Source organism: Colius striatus, chromosome 16 (assembly GCF_028858725.1).
Source record: "Colius striatus isolate bColStr4 chromosome 16, bColStr4.1.hap1, whole genome shotgun sequence".
Lineage (NCBI taxonomy): Eukaryota > Metazoa > Chordata > Aves > Coliiformes > Coliidae > Colius > Colius striatus.
The window spans coordinates 7,369,856-7,386,771 of record NC_084774.1 but is presented as its reverse complement, the minus strand read 5'-3'; the positions used below and the strand labels follow the sequence as shown (position 1 = coordinate 7,386,771).

The following is a 16,916-nucleotide window of genomic DNA, read 5'->3' as shown; positions in this document are numbered from 1 at the left end:
GGCGGCGGGCGGAAGCGGCGCACGGCGCGGGGGGCTGCCATGGGCGGCTGAGCGCGGCAGCGAGCGAGCGACGGAGCGGCCGCCGCCCCGCAGCGCCATGGAGACGGTGCAGCTGCGGAACCCGCGCCGGTGAGCGAGGGGGAGTGCGGGGGCCTGTCCGTGGGCTGCGGGCGCGGGGCCCGGCGCTGGCGGGAGCGGGGCAGCCGCCGTGCCCGGCCCCTGCCCCTTCGCCTCGCCGGGGCCTCTCCGGTACGCGCCGCCCCGGGCCGGCGCCGTGCGCGTTAGTCGCTGCGCACCGGGACGGCCCGTGGCTGTCGGTGCCGTGACAGCGGCGAGCCCGGGTAGGGGGGAGGCGACTTACGCCGAGATAGCGAAGCCTCCGGAGAAGCTGCGGAAGCCGCGGCCGGGTAACGTGGCTGTAGCGAGGGGTGCGCTGAGCCGTGCCCGTGTGCTGACAGGCTCCCCGTAACTTATTCTTCCCTCTCGTCTCTTTTTGAGTGAGTTGCGTGCAGGTTTATGGGCTTTCCCGTGCCGTGCCTGGCGCTGGGCGGGGGTTTGGCACCGGCGGCAGTTTGAGTGAAGCGGCCGGCTGTCAAAACGCTATCTGCGCCTTGCAGCCGGGTCCGAGGGAAGCTGCAGGCTCTGGCAGAACCAGCCCTGGGCTGCTATAAAAACAGGCTTTTTAAAAATACATAATTCCTTAACGGCTTCTGCCAGCGGTTCAGTGGAAGGTGATTCAGATTAGATCTGAATCAGGACGTAGGCAAGGCTGGGTTTGTGCTGTTGCTGTGCCTGTGCACTGAGCAGAGCGTCTGACAGCCCCGAGCGCTGCGAAGTCAGCGCGGCCCTGGGCGGCTGCAGCAGTGAGGGGCTTGATGCAAGCGCGGGAGTTGTCTGGTTATTGTGTTTGGATGTGCAAAAAGCTTTTTTTTGGATAGGATTTAGGCCTCATCTTAACTTCAGCAAGAAGGATCTGCTACTTTTTGGGTTCCTTGGAAATGATGCTTTGTGTGGTCACAGATAGACTTTTTGGGTTTTTTTCCTCCCCTTTTCTGTTCTTTCCACACTTTCCCCAGTCCCCATTTTCAGGGACAAGTAATTCTGTTGGTTAATGCTTATCTTCGCAAGGAAGCTGGTGACTACTTTGAGTATTTCACCACTTCCTGAGTCTGCTTCTTTACAGTGTTTCCTTTGCTTCAGGAAGCCATTGTATGTGCTCCACGAGTGAGCTGCTCCTCCCATATGGCTTTTGTGCGTAAACAGAATAGGCACGAATCTATGAGTGCTTTCTCCCTCTGTTTATGAAGAAAGAGGAGGAAAAAGTTACACGTTTAGTATCAAAATTAGCATGCCTGTGGCTGAAGTCATGCTCTAGCTGCAGCAGTAGTTTGGAGGCTACCACGCACGTTTCAATTTCACCGCTGCTTGCGGTGAGACCTGCAAACTCCCAGGCTCATAAGTTTCTGTGTTTCAAAAACTGGTGTGAGCTGGTTTGAGGAGTTTGGAGGCTTTGTTGTTTGGGTGTTTTTTGTGGGTGGATTTTGTTGTTGTTTCAGATTTTTTTAGTGTGTAAATGAAGGAGCACTTGTTTGTGGGCTGTTGGAGACACTTTGGTTGACAATAAAACACTTTGTTTTCAGAACTCTTTGATTTTTTTATATAGTCCTTAGCTATTTACAGGAGGCTTCTTGGTAAACTGCTCTGTTGTGGCAGAGGTGGACTGAATTGCAGCTGATGGTGTTATATTGTGTATGGTGTCTCCCTGAAAGTTGTATTAGGGGCAAGGAGTGCAAAGTGAGCCATCACACCAGATAGCATGGGGGTTTTTTGCTTAGGAGGGACTTCAGCTGACTCTTATTAGCATTGTATTTAAAAGAAGGATGGATCAGGCAGCATCGAGGTGCTAAGGGAGTCAGATACCAGTTTCCTTTCCTTTTTCCTGATAGACTTTTCCTTGTGTGCATCCAGGCCTACAAAGTTAAGATCTGAACTTCTGATGTTAAAATTGTACAAGTGAGATCAGTGTTGCCTCCTTCCTCCCCATAGATGTATTTCATGTCTATTCCAAGGCATCAGGGCAGATGCTGTTAGCTTTTGCATGGCTGTAGTACATATCCATACAAGGCACTGAACTTGAGCAGATAGATTCAGTAGCTGTTGGACTCTACAGTGCTGTGTTGGAATTCAACTACCACTGTACAGATCCTGAGCTGTGTTTCTGCTGAGAGGAGCTGTAGGTTTGTGTGACTGATCAAATTCTGTTCTCTGTAATTCCTAGTTCTCTTTTGCTGTTGGATGCTGCTAATACTCAGTCTCCTGGTCAGGTGAAATAAACTTCATCATCAATGTACTTCCTGCTAAGGCTTGCAAACATTTAGGGGTGCTGTTTATTCTTCTGTTTCAACAAAGCCCAAACTACCATAATAATGTCTCTATTCTTATATGCACAGGCAGCTGAAGAAGTTAGATGAAGACAGTTTAACGAAGCAACCTGAAGAAGTCTTTGATGTCTTGGAGAAGCTTGGGGAAGGGTATGTCTTCTATTCCTGTGTGTGTTTCACAAAGAACAAATCTGTTCATGTTCAGCAGTCTCTGATTTTTCACTGCTGTCATGCTCCTGTTACTGTAAAGGTGTGCAGACTGTTTGCTTAGTAAAAGAATAGAGAATTTGTTTCCCAAGAGGAAGAGACCTTAATCCAAACAGTAGTGAGAGCATGGAGTTAAAGCCTGATTGAAAAATGCCCATCTGGAACTGACAGGGTCTGTGGGAACTCAACGGGATTTGTAGTTCATCCCTGGTACCTCTAGCAGAAGATCTGAGTGGTGGAAATGAGCTTCTGTTGCATTGTGTCACTTGGCACTTGGGCAGCTTGGTGAGCAGCATGGGGACGCTGGATGAGTGATGTGTTTGCCACCTGAAGCAGCTCATTGAAATAGCTGAGTTGGAAATCTGCTTGGTTGCTGTTAAATAAAGGACCTGGAAATAATACCTGACAAGAACAAGCACACCTCTCTGACCAGAGCAGTAGTTCTTACTGATGCTCAGCTGCTTCTGCATGGTGGAAGAAGAGAGAATTGGATTTGTTGCATTTGTGTGAAAGGCCCTTCCAAAGCTGTGGGTGGTGTAACAATGGCTGGCTCCTCTGGGGCTCCTCTGACTGTCTCAACCTGCTGTGACTTACTTGTGTTATTACAGTGTTTAGAAGCTAGTGGATGATTATTTACATTAAATCACAAATTATTTTTAGCAGAAGAATAGTTTATTTTTTCCTGATCTCTGCATTTGTAAAAAGCAAAGCCATAATATTTGGGTCTGTAAAATGTTCTGTCTTCAGTGCTTGTTTAACATTTTGCTTCGTAGTTCCTATGGCAGTGTGTTCAAAGCCATTCATAAAGAAACTGGTCAAGTGGTTGCAATCAAGCAAGTTCCTGTGGAATCTGACCTGCAAGAGATCATAAAGGAAATCTCCATCATGCAGCAATGTGACAGGTAAAGGTATACTGCCCAAAGCCATGATTGGTATGCAAAGATAAGCATTGTCTGTCACTTGGCGTTTAATCAAAGAAAAGCCATGATGATGCCTTAAATGTTTTTTAAAAGGCTGGACTTGTACGATTCAAGTTACCTCCTGTCAACTGAGTCATGGTAACTGGCCACTTGGGTAGTGTTTATCCAAGCAAAGGTAAGAGAACCCAATCTGAGCTTGCAAGGAGGGAGCGTTAGGCTGAGCTGAATAACCTCGCACTGGCTGCCAGTGGAGCCGGGCGTGCCGGCGGTTCCTGCGGCTCTGCCCACGCCCCGGCGTCGCTTCTTCAACAGCAGTAACTCCATTGTGTGCTACAACAGCAGTTCCCGTGCCCACAGGGGTAGTGACTTCTAAACAAGTGGTGCTATGGACATAGAAAACTGTCAGAAGAGAGGGGGTTTTGTTTGTTTTTGGGGGCACGTGGATGAGAGCCACTACTGCATGACTGCTCTTGCATGTGCATAATCTACGTGCTGTCACCTGCTTGGGTGGCCGAGTTGTCCTTCCTGGCCATTTTCTGCCTGTGTTCTTCCAGCGTGGTACAAGCTGTCTGCTGATCTGAGCATCCCCAGAATAACCTGCTGGCAGCTCTGTGGCCTGATGGTTGGCTCTCTAGATTGTCTTTGCATGTTTCCTATCGGAAGAGATGGACTAATTTAGCTAATGAAGAGCTCGTGTGTGCAGATCTCTCAAAGCTTGTCCTAGGCTGAAAGTTTCAAAATACACTGTTTTCTTCTGGTATTATGAATCCAGCTTTAAGAAACACTACTTTGCTGGACTTCAAGCATGGAAAACCATTTAAAATAAATTACATTAGCAATATAAACCTATGGTTGTAGTCACTGTATTGCACTCCACTCTCACTGGCTTTCAGTGAAGGTAACTGGTAGCAGACAAAAAAAATGCAACTTGAAAAGATTTTGTTTGTGGAAAACCTTGCTATGTAGTTTGGAAAGCATTATTAGGTGTCTCTTTCTTAAAAGAAATTAAATATTAACCTTTTAAGTGTTAAGATGAGACTTTGCAGTTCGAAACAGCAGAGGGAGTGAATCAGTGGAGCATCACATTTTCAGTGTAAGCATTAAGGGACACTGAACAGTGTCACTGACTTGCTAGTTTTATAGTTTTTCACTAGGAAATACCCAGCAGAGAATAGATGAAGCACACTAAGCACACTTTTGTTCCTTAGCTGCATTCCCATAAAATCAGGAACAGCCCATTAGTCTTCTGCTTTACTTTTTGCAGAGGACAGGTGCTTTACTAGGTTCTTTGCTTTTCTGGGCAGCCAGATAGCCAACTGTGAGAAACAGTCTAAGGTTGTACTGGATTCCTAAAATACATCCTGGATTAAACTGTAGGAACAAGTAGGTGCATGTGGTAGTGGGGGAACATCTTTCTTAATAAAAATTATAGCTATTTTCCAGCTAACTTTGGACTGTAGTGTTTCCATGTCATTGCAGATGCTCTGCAGCAGCTTTACCAGAGACTGACATGGTCTGTTTCACATTCCTTTGTTCTGCCTTTTTACTTGCCACAGCACTGACTTTGTTGTAATGTGGTTCAGGGAGCTAAATCAGATTGAATACTAATTGCTCCTTATTTCTATAGAGTTTATTTTCAGGTGGCACAGCTCCCTGAACTGACTTACTGGCAGGTCAGATGAGCACTGCTGTGGGGAAGAGCCTTAGCAGGACTCAGTAACTCCATGCAAGTTCAGGCTGTTTTGGAATACATCTGGTCAGGATTTCAGTAGTGCTTCAACTCTGAACTTCTAAAACTGACTTAGGGACTGTGCAGTGTATTGTGCTTATTCATTTACAGTGGTTGTTGGTATTTAACCCTTTTGTTTCCTTCTCTTTCATTCATGTTTCATAGTCCTCACGTGGTGAAATATTATGGCAGCTATTTTAAGAACACAGACCTGTGGATAGTGATGGAGTACTGCGGCGCCGGATCTGTCTCTGATATCATTCGCTTACGAAACAAAACTGTACGTCCTTGCTTCTTTGAATGTATGAATGGGAAATGTAGGTGTCCAGCAGCTCCAGGAAGCTGAGTAGTTTGGACATAATGTTCATGGTGTTCAATGCCTGACACAGCCATCAGATGCAGGTCCTTTGTTCCTTTGAATATGAGAAAGCTGATAACATTGATCGAGGTTAGGTTATCTGGAGAGTGTAATTGGTGCAGCAGGCTTTGGTTTGTTGGCTTTCCTGAGAACCCAGACTGATGCTGAATAACAGGATAAGAATAACAGGATAAGAATTACTAATTGAGAAAGGGTTTTGGTATGTGAAATACGGTGCATGTGTATGCTGGTTGTAATCTAATTCTACTACATAACACTATAAGTCACTAAGTCATTTCCCATTAGTGTGGCAACCTTTAGTGAAGGCAATTAAATGGCAATTAGAGAATCTCAGAAAAACAGACTGAAGCACAGTAGTGTTCCATGTCAGCACCTGATAGGCTGTCAGTAATTCTCTTCTTCTTTAGCTCACAGAAGAGGAAATTGCTACGATAGTGCAATCAACACTGAAAGGACTGGAGTACCTGCATTTTATGAGGAAAATACACAGGGACATCAAAGCTGGAAATATATTGCTAAATACAGAAGGACATGCTAAACTTGCAGATTTTGGAGTGGCAGGACAACTTACAGTAAGTAAAACCATAATGCTTGTGTACACTTCAGTTTATCTTTTTAACCTGCACGTGAGTGTGACCCACTTGTGGACACTCTGAGAAATTGTTCTAAACTGGTTCATAGTGCTTTACATCAACATAAGATACTAAACCAGCAACACACTGCAGCAGAGCTTCCTCTGTGGAAGCTACTATACCTAATTAATGGTTTGCAATAGCATTTACTGTTTTCTTCAGGATACTTGTCACTTCTGTAAGCACATTTCAATTCCTCTTTGTATCTGAGTCTTGCTGAGTCTAATGTGCATGTATGTATGCAAGTCAGAGGTAATGAGGGTTATCATTCATTAGTGAATGCTGTGGCTAAGACACTTGCCATTGTCTAGATGTTTCTCCTGCTCTTCTTCTCAGGACACCATGGCAAAGCGGAACACAGTTATAGGGACCCCATTTTGGATGGCTCCAGAAGTGATTCAAGAAATTGGATATAATTGTGTTGCAGACATCTGGTCTCTGGGAATCACTGCAATAGAAATGGCTGAAGGCAAACCACCATATGCAGATATCCATCCTATGAGGGTAAGAACTATGACCTTAAAAATGCATTGCTGTATGGAAAGGATTTGATATTATAGCTATCTGAATGACATATTAATGTAGAGTAAATGCTTTCTGTCAGTTCCTTGTACTGTTGATTAGAAGAAAAACAAGTCTTTGAGAAGTAGCAACTGCATGGGGAGGAGAAAATCCCAGTCCTCTTCTGTTAAGACATAGCTGAAGCTCCCTGTGTTGGATGTGAAGAAACATATCTTCATCTGTGTCATCAAAGAGATTTATTTCCTGCAAGCACTAATTTTTAAGACTTAAAAATGTCAGAGTCAAACCTTTTGAGGCACAACATGCCTCAAATAGAAGTGTAAGGACCAAGTGAGAAAAGTCTGATTTCTTGCTATGTGACCCTTCAGAGCAATTCATGTGTAATATTGTCACAAACTCTTCTGAAGCAGCAAACTTTAAATGTCTTCCTATTCTCTAGTACTGGTGTATGTCTGTGTGTTTTTATGTTGTACTGTTGGAAAGCTTTCAACTTCTTTTGGAAACCTGGAATGTTCTTCTAATTTCAGGCAATTTTCATGATTCCAACCAACCCACCTCCAACATTCCGGAAACCAGAGCTCTGGTCAAACTCTTTCACAGACTTTGTCAAACAGTGTCTTGTTAAGAGCCCGGAGCAGCGTGCCACTGCAACACAGCTTCTACAGGTCTGCCTTTTCTTACAAGCACCTAAGCTCTAGAGAAGGCTTGCTAGGGTAGGCAGTGCTGTGTGACTGTTGAAATGCTGATTTCATTTCTTGCTACTCCCACTCACCTCAGCTTTTACTCTTTAGTATCTCGTTTTAAAAATCTTCCACTCAACTTCAGGTTTTCAGTTCTTCTCTAAGAACAGGTCCAACTTCCTATCTTTGCCTTCTCTGGGTTGCTTGTTTGGCTTTTGGAGTTGTTGTTGGGTTTTTTTACTTTCAAATTCATAGAATCCCAGAATGGTGGTGGTTGGAAGGGCCCTCCAGAGCTCATCCAGCCCAACTCCCTGTTAAAGCAGGTTCCCCTCAATCAGGGGGCACAGGAACATGTCCAGGTGGGTTTGGAAACCTGCTGAGAAGGAGCCTCCACACCCTCCCTGGGCAGCCTGGGCCAGGGCTCCCTCACCTCAACACCAAAGATCTTCCTCATACTTAAGTGAAACTTCCTGTATTCCAGCTTGTGCCCACTACCCCTTGTCCTTTCACTGGGCACGACAGAAAATAGTCTTGTCCCATCCTCTTGACACCCATCTTTTAAATACTTTTAAGTGTTGATGAGATCCCCTATCAGTCTTCTCCAGGCTGAACAGCCTCAGGACCTGTAGCCTTTCCTCATAAGGAAGATGCTCCAGTCCCCTGATCATCTTGTTAGCCCTAATTCTCCCCAGAATTCTGCCAAGAAACTACCTCATAAACCACTAACAGGGAAAGGCTAAATTGAAGTGATTGCTCAGAATGGTCTAGGTGTGGTGATGATCTGTGGTTCTTGACAGGTAAGCTGCTAAGGAAAGAAGCAGACTTGTGGGAAGGGAAGGAGCCCAAGGTGTCAGAGCAGCAGTGCCTTTGGTTCACGCTGCTGTTTGGACTGTGGGAGTTCTCCCCCCTGTGCCAAGACATTTTAGTAATGTCTTGAGTAAAACCTTAATTTTGATTGGAAGTAGGCCATAGTCATGGAGGTTTACTGTTCTGGCTTGGTTTGGATGCAATGCTTATTTGTTTTTAAAATACTATCTGTTTTTGCAATCCTTCTCAGCACCCCTTTGTTAAAAGTGCCAAAGGAGTGTCAATTCTGCGAGACTTGATTAACGAGGCCATGGACATCAAGCTGAAACGTCAGGAGGCACAACAGCGGGAACTAGATCAAGAGGATGAAGAGAATTCAGTGAGTACTTAATAGCACTAGTGTACTGAGTGCACACTCTTGCTCCTTTCCTAAGGCTTAGCTCCTTTGGGTTTTGTTCTTGCAATATTTTGTCCATTGCCCGTGGATTTGACTTAGTTCTTGAATTTTCTACCTTAACTGCTTAACCCAATGCTTGGTCCCAGCTTACTGTGAGCATGTATGACTCACTGTGTAACTCACAGTGTAGCTAGAGACCTGTGACTGAACAGGTCTACAAACTAGTCTGTGCAACTTGACACATTTTCCCAGTTGGATTGTGAAGTTTATGCAGAAATGAGAAGTTTTCATTGTAGATTCAGGATGTAGACTGCTCTCCTAGTATAAAATAATGATCTCATTTGTGGTGCACTAAGATATAAGTACATTATGTTGTTTTACTGTTGTTGTGCTTTAGAACCTCCCTTATAGAAACTTTCTACTACACAAGAACAACCGACAGAAACCTGAGGTGAGGGCATGGCGAGTGTCCAGGGGAGTGATGTGAAATGAAGTTTGGGCTCCTTGTTTCAGTGGTTACAGCATGTGAATATGAAAAGCATGTTGAAAGCTGTTTTTTTGAGACTGCCTGCTTCAACCTGAATAAATGATCTGGGCAGTTGTATGCCAGTCCTTGTCAGAGATTAGACTCGAATGGCATGGTCCACAGTGTCTGTGCTGAAGACTTTGTTTGTCTAGCTTTCCAGTTTAGGACCGCCGTTCATTCAGTGTGGGTGTAACTTTATTGGTCATGTTGCCGTGATGATGACTCCAGGAGTATTGTCCTTACCTTCTCCTTCATTTCTGACTGATCTGCAGTCACGTTGGTGAGAGATGGTGTCAATGTAGTGCAGCTGAGTGCCATCGATGTGTGTGTTTTCCCAAAGCTTCTCTGCTCCGTGTCTGCCAGCAGAAAAGTGTTCCCAAGCATTTCCCAAGTGCTGTGGAAATTTCTGCTGTAGTCCTTTGTTAAATGATGTGTAGCTAATAAATTTATTACTTCCTTTCACTCACTCATCTCCACATAAAATTACTTTTCTTTCATTAACATCTTGTGTAATTTTCTCCTCCTCTTGCTATTGATTTTGAGGTTGGGAAATAAATTGTATGGACACCCTTGACAGAACAGATAAAACACATGGAACACCAGAACATGGAGGGGTGGGCTTCTTTATTTCAATGCCATTGAGATTAAGTATTACAGTTTGATGTGTGAGACCTGTGTTTTCCCTCTAACACTAATACAGATCAGTAGGCGCATGAAAGAACACTATTAATACAGATCAGTAAGCCACACAGAAAGAGCTATGAACTTCATCCTTAAAACAAAACACAAGCATTTCATCCATGGTGAGATGCCCAGAAACTCTGCTGTAAACCTGAGAAGTGTTTTCTTTTCTTGTGGTTGGGCAGCTGCCCAACGTTTACAAGAAACTAAATAGATAGTGGAAACTTTGACCTTGCTCTTCATAACATCGTAGTTGCAAAATACACTTAGTGAAGGACACACCACCTCATGAAGCTGCTACCTCTGCCTAACATCATCTGCCAAGAAGTTCTTTTATCAGAATTTGTTTCAGGAGCTTGTCTTCTTCTACAGTCAGCCTCTTGTGCCCTGACAGTAATAATTCAAACTTCTATAATACTAGTACCTGTTAACAAATGGAAAGATAAGAGTTTTCTTCAGAAACAAATGACAAGGCTTTGATAATTTAGATCATTCTTTAATAAAGACTTGCAAATTCAGTTCCTTTTTCTTCTGTGCTTCTGAAGTTTATAGCAGGTGAAACTACCTAAATGTTAAAGACAGACCCTAAAAAACAGCATGATCTTTCAGTGTGCCACATGCCCCCCAGACTGAAACCTGTTGCTAATAACCACTAACTCCTCAGTGAAGTACTACCTCTTGGGGCAAGAATTCTAGGCTGTTAAAACTGGCAATGTGAATAGAAACACAAATGACCACATGAGAATTGGTATCTGCCAGGTCCAAAATGAGATGCAACTTGCATTGAGAGGCTTCTACTGATTATTTATTTGCTCTCTTATTTGTCAAGCTGGTAGAAAAGTGTGAAGCCTTTTCATTACCTGTTTGGAGATGACAGGGAGAGAGCTAAGTGCATAAAACAAAATGTTGCTTCGATGTGTAACTGTAAAAATCTCTGAATTAGACTTGTTGGTGTCCTTGAATACAGACATCACTTCACCACCAACAGTAAAAACGTGTTTATGGCATCCTTGTACAGGAAGAAGATGAAACTGATTCTGGTACCATGGTGAGGGCAAGTGGAGATGAAACTGGTACCATAAGAGCTGTCAACACGATGAGCGATGGAGCCAACACAATGATAGAACACGATGGCACCCTGGAATCCCAGTTGGGTACAATGGTGATAAACACAGAAGAGGAGGAGGAGGAGGGCACCATGAAAAGTAAGAAATGTCTCTACATTCTAGAATATTATTGTGTGAGCTGTGATATGTGTTACCAGTCTGCTTTGATATTTTTGGTAGCTTACTGCGATGTTTTCAGGTCAATGCCCTCTGGCAGTAGAGAAGAGAGACCCTTCCTAGGTCCATGTTTCAAACCATTCTTTTTAGTCATGCCCTTGGCATAGCTGATGAGTTGTGTACAATTTCCACCAGCTTCTATGCAGATCAGCACAGACATTAAGATCTAATTCTAGCTAGTATGGGGAGTTTTGTTGTTTCTTTTTTGTCTGTTCTTTGTCACAGAATGTAGAGGAGGGAGACTTTAACATTGAGTTAATTTAAAAATGTGTTACTTTAAAAGGTGATCTGGCTGTAACCTGGCATCTGAAAACAGCAAGTCTGTTTCAGAACTGATGCATCAAATTAAGGGCCTTGTTTATGAAATGACAAATATCTTCAAGCACAGCAAGGCACACTGTGGGAGGAGGTTGCATCTATCTAGACTTGAGTGTTTCTTTAGTGTTACTAAGGACAACTGAATAAACTGTTGTTGTTCTGAGACATTCAAGTTGAAATCTGTTCTGCCCTAAAATAGAAAAGCTTACTAAAACTACAAGCCTTGTCATGCATAAGAATGTAAGATTTTAAATGATGTGACTTTGATTGCTGATACTCTGTGGAAGGCCTCACAGCTGGATCTGGATAAAGGTTAAAAACCATTTATTTGATGAAAGAAAAGTATTACTAGAAAAAACAGAATCTCTTTCAATTATGGATTCTCACAGAAAACCATCCCTGTTGATTGGGCAGTGTCAGCAGTATTGAGGCAGAGGTAGTCACAGATGACTCAGCTGGCCAGCATGGACATTTGCTCAAGGACTGAGGAAAGTGCTGAGGAAGGGGCTCAGCAGCAGTTAAATATGACCATGCTAGGCAAGGCTTGTTCTTTTGTCTCTTGCACTGCTTCCAAAGGCTTCCTTGGCCATCTGATTTTTAATCTTTAACTATTTGAGGGAGAGGAAAAAATTCTCAACGGGGAGTTTGGAAAAATGCTTTTGTCAGGAATTTGTGTTGAAAGCTTCTTCCATGTGGGGGCCCTCTAGAGCTGCTTCTGAGAGCTAAAGCTCGGCAGAGCTTGTTTAAAGAATCTACCAAACTTTAGCAAACACTGATTCAGCACGTTAAAAAACAGAGGTGTCAGCCCATGGAGCAGCTTGTGGCAAGGAAGACAGTGGGGTAATGCTGTTGGATTTGGGGAACAATGTATCTCTAGCAAGGAGACCGAGGGATGGTCACCCAAAGAATGGGACACAGTTACAGCCTTAAATAAACATAATGAAGTTGCAGTTTCTGTACAAATAGACAGCACTGATAGTTTCTCACTGTCAGGGCGTATTGTTCTATTTCATGCTTCACGGTAATAGAGGTTTTACTGTCTGTGGTGCTCCTGCATTGATGACTAAAGGCACGTGAGTGAGGTACTGCTTTGGTTTATCTCCCAATGCTGAACACGTGCTTGGCATCTCATGAGATTTTTAAGATTGCAGCACTGGTAACTGAAAAGCACCTCATGCTGTCTGCAAAGTAGCATGCAGAGGTTTGAAGAGATACCTTTGATAGTGTCTCTTTTGCAAAGACATAAAACTTCTCCGAGTATGAGAATGAGGTGTGAGGCTGTAGGAATGTGTAGTATTGAACCTCAAGAGGGAGCTCCAGAACAAGCTCTAAGAGCTCCAGATCTCTGTGAGTAGCAAGTCGAGTTTTTAACTCCCCGCCCCTTACACTTCAGGCTTCTTAAAAACGCTCTGTTCTTCTGCTACTGCCGTGTAACAGCATTCAAAGATGAGTATGCAGCAGTGCTTGAGCAGCTCTGCCTTCTGGACAAGGCAGAGAAATTCAATCCTGAGTGCAGGTGATGGTTGGCAGTGGTACTGTTTTCACATTGGTGGCTTTCACAGGGTACTGTCTTGTGACACTCATCACTCTGCTGCAGGTTGTGCTGCATTTGAGTATCTTGTACCTTGATTCTAAGAAATCAGATGTTAGTGAAATTGATTGTACCAAACTAAAACTTAACGTTAACAGTGATTTAGATGAGGGGATTGTGTGAATCCTCAGTAAATGGGCTGAGGCCAATTCTGTGAGGTTAACAAGGACAAGTGCCAGGTCCTGTACTTGGGCCACAACAACCCCAGACAATGTTACAGGCCTGGGGCAGAGGGGCTTGAGACTGCCCAGGGAGGGTGTGGAGTTTCTTTCTCGGGAGGTTTCCAAACCCACCTGGACACGTTCCTGTGTGACTTGATTGAGGGGAACCTGCTTTAGCAAGGGGATGATCTCTAGAGATCCCTTCCAACCCCCATCATCCTGGGATTCTGTGGATTGCCTATAGCTCCATTTTTGCCTATAGTTGCCATTTCCATGTTCGTGTTCTCATAACGTTCAGTTAAATTGATTTAACTGTAAAGCTCATAAGCCTGCTGCAGAACTCTATGGAGCAAGTTCTTTTTGTAGTCTTAAATATAAATGTAATAATGCTGTTTGGAAACTACTGAGTTTGAAGAAGCTTCATTGATTCATATTTTTAAAGATGTCTATATTTCATTTAGCAGCTTGTGTTATGACTCACAATAAAACCTGGTTTAAGTCAATAAAAAAGTTCTGATTTTTCTTGCATGACATTAGTAGGAGAATTTAGCTTTCCTGTGTGTCTTGAGCTTTTTTAACTACAGGCTTCTGAGCTTGTGTCCTAGCCCTTCCTTCTAATGAAAAAAAAACAAATCTGCCTCTTCACTAGTTCTTGGTTTGATTTTGTTTCTTTTTAATGTGAAAAGTGTTTATAGGACATTGATAGACAATACTTTAGAAGGATTCTCTTAGAAATCTCTAGCAAACAACTCCCAATAGCCCTGAAAGTGCTTCTTGCATAAATCAATGCAAAACTTTTCAGGCTCAGAGGAAAAGCATTCTGAAATTCCAGTGTTTTACATTGTGGGGGAAGTTTTGTTTTGCAGTCAATTGAGCTGTAATTCTGTTTGCTTAAATTCTTTCATTTCCTTGGCTTTTTTGTTGTCAGGACACTCAGTATAAATACTCAGGCAGCATTAAAAATGTCACTATGACATTCTGTTATGCATTTTGAAAGCACTCAAGTGATTGCCTGAAACCACAGATACTAAATTGTGTTGCCACAGGTTTTACTTCTAAATCGATTGCTAACAGCTTACTTAGGGATTGCAGTTCAACTGTTCCAGGAAAACTTTGGAAGTAGCTGAGGAACTATAGATGGACAATGATTTGTAACAACAGACATTTCTGTTGTGCTTGAGAGCTGGAGTAACTTCTGAACTGTTAATATGCCTGAAATCATACTTGCAATGATTTTTTTCTACAAGAGATTGATACAGTGCTAGTAAACAGTGCAGCAGTTTTTACTCTTTCTTTGCTTTTTCTGCTTTATTTGCTGTAGGTCTTTAGATAGTGGAAACTTGGCATGAGTTTGTCCCTTCGATTTACAGTGGAACATAATTTTATAATGAAACAGATAAACATATTGCCTTCCTTGGACACTGCAATACGATCAGATCCAAGTGAAACAGGATCTAGTTTGTCTAGGACTATAATCTGTCCTATTTTCTATGTTCAATTGCCTCTTGCTTGTTTAAGCATCAAATAAATTGATACTGGAGAATGTAGAACTGCCAACAGTGGTGTGAGTTGGGCTGTCTGGTTTTTGGGTCAAGATGAATGAAGGATGTGGAGGCTTGTGTGGGGGGGGTTTCTGTTGATGTGGCATGGGTTGAGTAGAGCATCTGGTGCTGAGGTACCCCAGAAGCTCTAATAAAGCCCTTGCCTCTACCTTGGTAATGTAATGTGCAAGTGAAAACCAATCATAATAGTTTGTGAATGTTTAAAATAAAAGTTTAAAAATGAGGCTTCATTCTTCTAATACAGTTAGGGGTGGGTTGGGTTTTGTTCTGCTTTTACTGTGCCAACGCTGCTAAGCATGGTTGTGTCCTTGGAAAAAGATATTTCCCATTTTGAGGGGAGATTTGGGTTTCATTAGCAAATTAAGTGAGCTAAGAAGCAAACTTGGCAATTTCCTAATAGAAACATGATTCAGAGTAAGCTTGTTAGTCTTGGTAGCTTTGTGAGACATCCAGTAGGTGACACTTAAACCTAAACGAGAGAAATGTTACTGCCAGGGCTCGGGAAACTTTTTTTTCCCCTCATTAATTAACATCTGATTTTTTTCATGTAAAGCAAGGACTGTAGAAGCTGTAACATGACCAGCAGAGAGAATATGGATAGCACAAGGTTTGTGTCATTGCATTGATATTATAACTGAATAAAATATTAGTGGTATGTAGCTGAGGTAGCTATAGGTGATGTAATATCAGTAGTTGTCCAAAAAAAGTGCAGATGCTGATGCAGGTACTGTAGGGAACAGCAGAGTTTACATCGTGTCTATGTCAAAGGTGTTGGCTGTGTTTTGCCTCTGATTTTCTCTGTAGACAATAGCTCTTCATAGCAGCTTCCCACTACTTAGTGTTATTAATGTCCAGTGGTACAGTGCTGTGTTTAAAATAAATGGGTCCATTTAGGCATAATTAGACTATAAACCCAGAGTTAGGCACGTAAATAACCCACTGTTTATAGAAACACCTACATCGATTCCATTCTTCTCAAACTGTAAGCAGCGGTGCATTGCCAGTCTTGAGGTGCAGAGAACACAAATCTTCACAGATAGGTTTTCCAGCTTTTTTTGACTTCTATCTTAACAGCAGTCTTGCTGGTAAACATGACATCAACAGCAGCCAGCACAGTTTACGAACATCAAGGTGTGGGGACATGCAGGCAGCATTTTTGAGCGATGGGAGGACCTGTACAATCCATCATTTGTTGTGAGGTTTTTGCTGTGGGCTTGGGTTTTACTGTTTGACTCACGGTAGGCTCCTGGACCTCTGTGCAGTGTCCTAGTAGTTGAAACAGTATGTGCAGACTGAAGCTTGAAGAAAAGCTAGGTCCAGTATCCAAGTTGGATGCTTGTCCACCCTGTTGTCCATCAGAACCTGAGCCAGACGGTGCTGGATATGAAATGTTCACTTCTTTCTTGATGCACCTTCACATGTCACATTGTGTCATGTACTGTGGTTGCTGAACAAAATTAGCTAATAGAGGTGAAAGACTTAAGGTGTCCACTGAAAATTTGCAATGGAGGAAGAGAGCTGCTAGATATTTATAACCTCGTCTGGGTTTTTATGTAATAGACATCCAACAGGATGTAACCTGGTCTTTAACAGTTTTCATTCCTATGAAGATTTCCTCCTCTTTCAGAGAGAGTCTTTAATTACATATACTCCAGATCTGGAGAGTTTTGGTACTCTTCTCCTTAGATGACTCTGGTGTCCTATATTACTTAAAAGAGACTAGCTAGGATACCTAGTGTTGTTTTTTATGATCATTTAGGAGCTCTGTCTTCACAGCAGGACCCGTCAGGTATGTTCTGCTTTGATTTAGTTTAGGATAGGTTATAATTAAGGGAAGACTTGTCCTCATAAACTTCAAGACATACGAAGTGTTACGTGGTCTGCTTTTAATGTGAGGAAATCTCAGCTTGTGCTGCTGTAGGGTGAATTCATTAATGATGGAGCACTTTTTGCTCTGGTCGAATGAACTGACATCTCCCTGCTTTGCTGTGTAAAATCACTCTGTCCTGTTCATAGCCTACAAATTATGCTGTCCAGCTGCTAAAGTTCATCTGTGACTTCCAAGAAATAGCCTGAAGCAAATAAAACTGCAGTTCCATTTAAAATTTAATATTAATGAAACATTCCTTGCACATAATCA

The 16,916-nt window shown here is 42.9% G+C and overlaps 1 protein-coding gene across 1 annotated transcript in view; it reads left to right on the top strand.

Moving 5' to 3' along the window:
* The first annotated feature begins 11 nt into the window (after nucleotides 1–11).
* The window catches only part of STK4 (serine/threonine kinase 4), a 45,935-nt gene continuing 29,030 nt past the window's right edge, over nucleotides 12–16,916 (top strand). The window contains exons 1-9 of the mRNA XM_062008759.1: nucleotides 12–129; nucleotides 2,451–2,531; nucleotides 3,362–3,490; nucleotides 5,403–5,517; nucleotides 6,024–6,188; nucleotides 6,585–6,752; nucleotides 7,298–7,435; nucleotides 8,508–8,636; nucleotides 10,880–11,066. Of these exons, the coding sequence (XP_061864743.1) occupies nucleotides 98–129; nucleotides 2,451–2,531; nucleotides 3,362–3,490; nucleotides 5,403–5,517; nucleotides 6,024–6,188; nucleotides 6,585–6,752; nucleotides 7,298–7,435; nucleotides 8,508–8,636; nucleotides 10,880–11,066 (1,144 nt within the window). The 5' untranslated portion in view covers nucleotides 12–97. The remainder of the gene's footprint in view (nucleotides 130–2,450; nucleotides 2,532–3,361; nucleotides 3,491–5,402; nucleotides 5,518–6,023; nucleotides 6,189–6,584; nucleotides 6,753–7,297; nucleotides 7,436–8,507; nucleotides 8,637–10,879; nucleotides 11,067–16,916) is intronic.